The sequence below is a fragment of the Cebus imitator genome, unplaced genomic scaffold, assembly GCF_001604975.1.
Source record: "Cebus imitator isolate Cc_AM_T3 unplaced genomic scaffold, Cebus_imitator-1.0 Scaffold313, whole genome shotgun sequence".
NCBI classification, from domain to species: domain Eukaryota; kingdom Metazoa; phylum Chordata; class Mammalia; order Primates; family Cebidae; genus Cebus; species Cebus imitator.
In genome coordinates, this window is record NW_016107628.1 from 326,293 (window position 1) to 332,836 (window position 6,544).

Sequence of the window (6,544 nt, forward strand, 5' to 3'; positions counted from 1 at the left end):
TCAGAGTGTGGCCTTTCTTCCCACTCCAGGAGCTCTGGAGACAGCAGCCTGGCATGTCCAGAAGAAGCTGGTCCCACCACCCAGCAACACCTCCCAATCCCAACCCTCCTGGCCACCTCTGGGAGAGGCCACAGGAAAGCAACAGTGAAGGCACTGGGAGCGCAGGAGTCCTGCGGGTGTTCCTCCCCAGTGCAGGAGGTTCTGCAGCTCCGAGAGCCGAAGGGCTCAGACCAGGGCTGATGAGAGACACAGAGGAGCCAGATCGGGGACACGCCATAGCATAAAGCAACAGCAAGTAGGATGAGCAGCTAAGATCAGCCACCTGGAGTCAAGGGAAGTGACTGAACAGAAGCGGCTGGAACATAGGCTAAGGAAAGGAAAGAGCAAGGGACAAAGAGAGAGATGGTAACTTGGAGTCCTGCTTGGGAAGAGACAGGGAAGGGCAGAGGAGCAGGGCTGCTCACCCTCTCCGAGGGAATACACCTTGAAGCCAGACACTTTCTTGGCCAAGACGGACTTGGGCAGGTTGAGGAGGGCAGGGTTGTAGACAGGGAAGTCATGGTAATACTTCTCCAGGATCCACACTGCCACGCGCTGGATGCTGTGGGGGAGACGGCAGGAGGGGGCAGGAGAAGGGACAGACAAGGGGCACAGGGGAAGGGACACATTAGGGCAGGTTGGCGGGGCAGGAGAGGGCGCAGGACAGGGACAAGCTGCTTCCAAGAAGGCTGGATCCAGGCCTGAGGTCTACTTACCAGGCTCCCAAGCCTTTCCCAGGGCTGGGCCTGCTAGTCCCTCCCTGCTGTGCCAAAGCCCAGCAGAGAAAGGGCATTGGGTCTGGGTCCCCAGCCAAAGGTCACCTCATTCCCATCCAGCATTCCCCCAAGATTCTCTACAGGACCCAGGACGTGCCGCTGATACTCTGCGCGGCCTCGAGGGGTAGCTTGTGTACTGGGAGCTGAAGAATTCTCCTTATCTCTTTCTCTGGGGGTCACTTCACAGGCCACTCTCTAAGTGCTCACAAGAAGCTGTGCCTCCCGGAAAGGACTAGAAAAGGGATTCCAAAAAGCCCCTGTTTGCGACCCCCCCAATATCTCTTCCCTTTGGTCCATCCCCCTCTAATATTCCCTACTTCTAAATGCCTGCTCATTCCCAACTCATAACTCCCAACTGATCTTGCCCCACCACTGTGAACCTGCCCATGAAGCAGCAAACGTTGGTGAAAACCTACTTGGTGCAAAGTACGCAACTCCGTCCCCCACAGCCCTCCAAGCCCATCACCTCCAGCCCTCCATCACACCCTCCCACCCTAGCAGTCACTCCACATCCTCCCCTGCCCTTTCCCTCCCAACCCTTCTCCAGCTGTGCGCTAGTACCTGAGGTGGCCAACGTTGTAGAAGCGGCTGGCGCCATCGGTGGAGCGCACGACCTTAAGCGTGAACTGAGGCTGGAGCTGGCGCAGCTCCAGCAGGACCACGGCCAGGTAGTGCACGAAAAGGAGGGCATCCACCAGCGACACGGCGAACTGCACCACGCCCTGGTAGCTGCGCTCCCGGGCATCCAGGATGCGCACACCATAGAAGAGCCAGTAGGAGACCACGAGCAGGAAGACCAGCACCATGAGCAGGGCACGCAGCACAAAGACGCGGGGCAGCGAGGCCTTGGGCCGGCGGAAGAACAGAGCCCAGCTGCCCAGCAGCAAGATGAGCAGCTTGAAGGCCACGGAGATGAAGAGGCCCTCGCAGGCTGTCCCGCAGGGCTCCAGCTCCTCCCGCCACAGCAGTGGGGGCAGCAGCAGGAAGGCCAGCGGTGTGAGGAAAGAAAGCAGCGCCAGGGTGGCCCCCACTGCCACACCCAGGTGACGGGAGCAGTCCAGCGGGACACTGTCCTCCATGTCCTTGGCGATGCGTGTGAGGTCATCATGGGAGATGCTGTGCTCTGAGGTGCCCGTTACTACTGTCGTTGTTTCCCCCCAGTTGTCATCCTACAGGCAGAAGGGGGCCGGCCACACAATAAGGAGGAAAGGATAAGAAGAGGAAGAGGCGGGGGACAGGAGAGAGGGTGAGGGGAAAGGAGACAGAGAGGAACACGTGGGAAAGGAGAAGGCAGAAAGAAGAGAGAGTAATCAACAAATATGCAACCATCGAAGCATGTACTGAGCTCCACTGCGTGTCAAGGTCTGGCTTCTGCAGACAGCCAGTCCAAGACCCGAGCCCTCGGGGAGCTGGATCCTGGTCAGTGAGAGAGGAAAAGCCACACATGCAGCAATGACCCTCAGAGCAGACAGCACAGGACATCTGGAGGAGCTGCTCAGGCAATGACTAGGATCCAAGGGCAAATTTGCCAAGCAAGGCAGGCAAGCTTCGAGAAACGGGGGGACCTGAGCTGATCCTTGGGGCAGGGAACAGGAAGACGTTCCCAATCCCAGGTGCACACATTAGAATCACTTAGGGAGGTTGGAAAATAATGTTAATTATTGGAGAATGTGACCTGCTTTAAAAAAAAAAAAAAAAAAAAAAAAAAAAAACAAAAAAAAAAAAAAAAAAAAAATTTAAACCCCACCCCTAAATCAGAAAAAAAAAAAAAAAAAAGCTCCCCAGATGATTCTAGTGGTCATCCAAGATTGAGAATTGCTGAACCTAATTCTCTTTAAGGACTGGCTACTCAAAATGTGATCTATGGACCAACAGTGTGGCCATCACCCGGAAGCTTGTTAGAAAGGCAGAACCTCAGGCCCACCGCACATTTACTGAACCAGAATCTGCATTTTAACAAGATCCACATGAATCACTCACACATTAACATTAATTCTAGAAGTCCTATCTAAGTTCCTTCCAGCATGCCATCATTTCAGCAGAAGCTAAAGGAGGAGCCTTTGGGGCAGGAATGGCATGAACTGAGGCAGCCAAGCGCTATGAGAGCAGAGGATCCACGTGCAGCAGCACAGCAAGGTGCAGCCAGGAAAGTGAGGCCGAGAGCAGCCAGGCGGGGCTTGTGCAGGTCATGCTGCAGTGCAGGGCTAGGCAATAAGCAACCATTCTCCAGGCACAGAGAGCCACCGCAGGTTTCCAACTAAGGGAGTAACCTGACCAGAGTAGCACAGAGAAGACCCCAGGGGTAAAGGGGTGAAGGTGAAGCACACTGTGCAGACTCAGGGCCACCCTGGGTCTCTGGTCTGCAAGGCCACCTCTGCTGAGCCATCTAAATGTCTACAGCACAGAGGCTGTCTGTCCCTGAAGGCAAGAAGGTGGCCAGGCTGAGGTCCCCAGGTGCCCCTTAAGTGTGGTCTAAGTGTTCTGCTCAAGCTGTTTCTCTGCAGTGGCTGGAGGCCATCCCACAGAGGAGTCCCACAGACCACCAGCGGCCTTCAGTGCCCACACCCTTCACTCCTGGGACAGCCTGGGGATGTGGAGTCACATCCTGACACCCAGGACGTTCAGGCTACAGGACTGAGGCAGCCCAGCAGCACCAGTGATTAGGGAGGTTGGGAACCTCCTCTCCACAGGAGGGGTAACGAGTCTGATGTGAAGATAGAACGTGGACGCACTGACTGCTTTCAGCTCAAGGCCCTGGGTCTGCTCCCCACCCTCTGACCCCCAGACATACTGCCCACCCCCTCCAAGGACCAAGGGCTTGGATCTCCTCCCCAGTAGCAGGCGAGCTGGTCATGTCTCAGGGTCACGTCTCAGGGTCACTTCAAGAACTCAGGAGGCCAGGCCAGGCCCCAGGGAGAAGGGATCGGGAGAGAGGGAAAAAGGACATTTCCTTCAGGTATTGACCTGCTCCCAAGGCCCAGGAACTCCCAATGTCAGCCACAGAGCTTTCTTCTGAGGAAAAAGGATCTGGGAGTCTCCAGACCCAAAGATGCTCCCAAGAGGAATGAGACTTGGGCAACCTCAGTGTCATCACCTCAAATCCTGCCTCTGCCCTATTCCAGGACTGTGCTCTGCCCACTGTCTTCCCTACCAGGTGAACACAGCAGGTGACAGGTTAGGACAGAAAACCTTCTCACCCCTGTCCTGGAGAACTCTCTCCCAGGGTCCCTGTGCCATCCCTCAGCCTCACCTCTTCTCCCTCCGGCTCTCTCCACTTACTCTTCCCATACTCCTTCCCGAAGACCCAGGTAATGCCATTCTACGGGCTGGCACCAGAGGGCACAGAGTGCCCACACCTCGAGGCTCCAGGAAAGCTCAGCTTTGCCCACATGCACCTCAGGCCCAGCCACCACCACCGCTCTCCTGCTCCAGACTCCCAGCGGGCCTGACTGGCTGGCCACAGCTCCAGACGAGCTGGGCAGCCCAGGTCACCCCCGACCCTCTGGAGATAAGGAGAGGCTGCTGTTTCCAGAGGGATCTCTATACTGAAATTCCTGAAGATCCTACCTTAAGACACTAAGCCAAGCTAAGTATAACACAAGCCACACTCCCCGATCTGGCGGCTGTCTGAGACCAGGTTTCCAAGCCCTTCCCTGCTCCGTGGAGCCTCTAACTCCTCAGGAGCACCCTGAAAATGCCTGGCCTGGACCACCGCATCCCCAGTGCTCACCCGCTCATCCCCTCGTGTGGATTCATTGTCCAGCAGGGGCTCCCCGGGAGCCTGGATTGTCACCGACTTGTCCCCTCGACTCCCATCTCGACTCTTAGAGCGGTGTCGGTCCCGGCGGTCCCTGCGGCGGGAAGCCAGAAGAGGCGCAGAAAGTCCAGTTGTGGACCAGGGTCTCCCGGGCAGCCACCCCACCCCGCCACCCCTGCATGTGCCCACCTCTTAACGGCCCCCCGACCCTCCCTCTGCCACCCACGTCACCCTGCATGCCTGCCCACCTGTGCTTGCGGGAGCTGCGGGAGTGGCCCGACTTGTAGGAGTATCCCGAGTACTGGGACTCGGTGTCCATGGCGTCTGAACGCCGCGCCTTGTAGCGCTCCAGGGCCGCAGGCTGGGGCCTCTTGGGGGGCCCCACAGCCACCTCCTTCAGCACCGGCTTCTTCAGGCCAAGAGGCACCTTCAGGAAGTCAACTGTCACCCTGAGGGACTCTATTTTGCTGGACGGGTGGGCTTGTCTCAGAGAAAATCCAGCGACGCTCCTGGTGGGAGGAAGAAGCTGGTTAGAGGTGGCTCGAGCTCCCTATGGGATCAGGGCAGAGGAAGACAGTCCCCACACGACAGCCACAGGAGGCTCAGATGAGCCCCGCCATGGCCTAAGAATATCTCCACCCAGGCTCCTGCTGTCCACCGGGCCCAGTTCCTCCTGCCCTGCTCTAGAAAGAGCCCTGCCGGGCAGTGCCAAGGACTCAGGCGTGGGAGGAAGATGGCCAGCAAAGGCTCCCAGGGCAGTAAGGCCCACCCAGAACGACCCAAACCCGAGCCCTCTGGAAGGGAGGGGCAGGGCGTTGCTTCTCTATTCACAGCCAGGAAAACCAAGGTGTGAAGGGCAGGCTCTGGCCAGGCCAACAGGCTACAACAGTGGAGACCTCAGACAGCAGAAAGGAGCTGGCTTCTGTCCAGAGGCTATCCAAGGCCTCTCCTCCACGCGCCACACCTCCTCCCCTCACTCATACTTTCTGAGTGTGCCACGGCTGGCTGCTTCCCTTGGCACCATCTCCCCAGCATCTACTTCAAACACACCCAGGGTTACAGGTAAGATCAGGTTGGCAGCTTCCTTGAGGCTGTGTGTGTGTGTGTGTGTGTGTGCAAGCACCCACGCATACGCATACCGCCGGGTGGGGGAGAGGGGTGAAAACTATGGATAATATGGTGGGAGGTGGGAGGAGAAGACAAGTTTCTACTTGCCTAAGTTCTGAAATAGGCAAGGCACAAGTTTATCTGCCTACTTGTAGGCTTATCTTTCAACCACACCTTCTGATTCTGCAGAAGAGAATGACCTCTCCCCTCTCTAACTCCCACCCAAATCCTGCTCTTTCTTCGGAGCCCAGTTCTACCCCTCACAGGAGCCCCCACCTACTCTAGAACCCAGTGTTATCTTCCCCTCTGAGCCAGACTCCACTAACAGTCCTCACCAGGCACTGAGCCACCAACCATCCTCAACAGGCACTGAGCCACCAACCATCCTCAGCAGGCACTGAGCCACCAACAGTCCTCACCAGGCACTGAGCCACCAACAGTCCTCACCAAGCACTGAGCCACCAACAGTCCTCACCAAGCACTGAGCCACCAACCGTCCTCACCAGGCACTGAGCCACCAACCGTCCTCACCAGGCAGTGAGCCACCAACCGTCCTCAGCAGGCACTGAGCCACCGACAGTCCTCACCAGGCACTGAGCCACCGACAGTCCTCACCAGGCACTGAGCCACTGACAGTCCTCACCAGGCAGCCACCAACCATCCTCACCAGGCACTGAGCCACCAACAGTCCTCACCAGGCACTGAGCCACCAACCGTCCTCACCAGGCACTAAGCCACCAACCATCCTCACCAGGCAGCCACCAACCATCCTCACCAGGCACTGAGCCACCAACAGTCCTCACCAGGCACTGAGCCACCAACCATCCTCACCAGGCACTGAGCCACCGACAGTCCTCACCAGGCA

General features: G+C 57.5%; 1 protein-coding gene across 2 annotated transcripts in view; it reads right to left on the reverse strand.

Annotated features, from left to right (window-relative positions):
- Window positions 1-6,544, reverse strand: part of VANGL2 (VANGL planar cell polarity protein 2) — a 36,024-nt gene that overhangs the window by 7,557 nt on the left and 21,923 nt on the right. For both annotated transcript variants that reach the window (XM_017503606.2, XM_037729616.1), the window contains 4 exons: window positions 4,821-5,081; window positions 4,546-4,666; window positions 1,377-1,984; window positions 465-601 (listed from right to left, as the gene is read on the reverse strand). In XM_017503606.2, coding sequence (XP_017359095.1) covers window positions 465-601; window positions 1,377-1,984; window positions 4,546-4,666; window positions 4,821-4,891 — 937 coding nt within the window. In that variant the 5' untranslated portion in view covers window positions 4,892-5,081. The remainder of the gene's footprint in view (window positions 1-464; window positions 602-1,376; window positions 1,985-4,545; window positions 4,667-4,820; window positions 5,082-6,544) is intronic.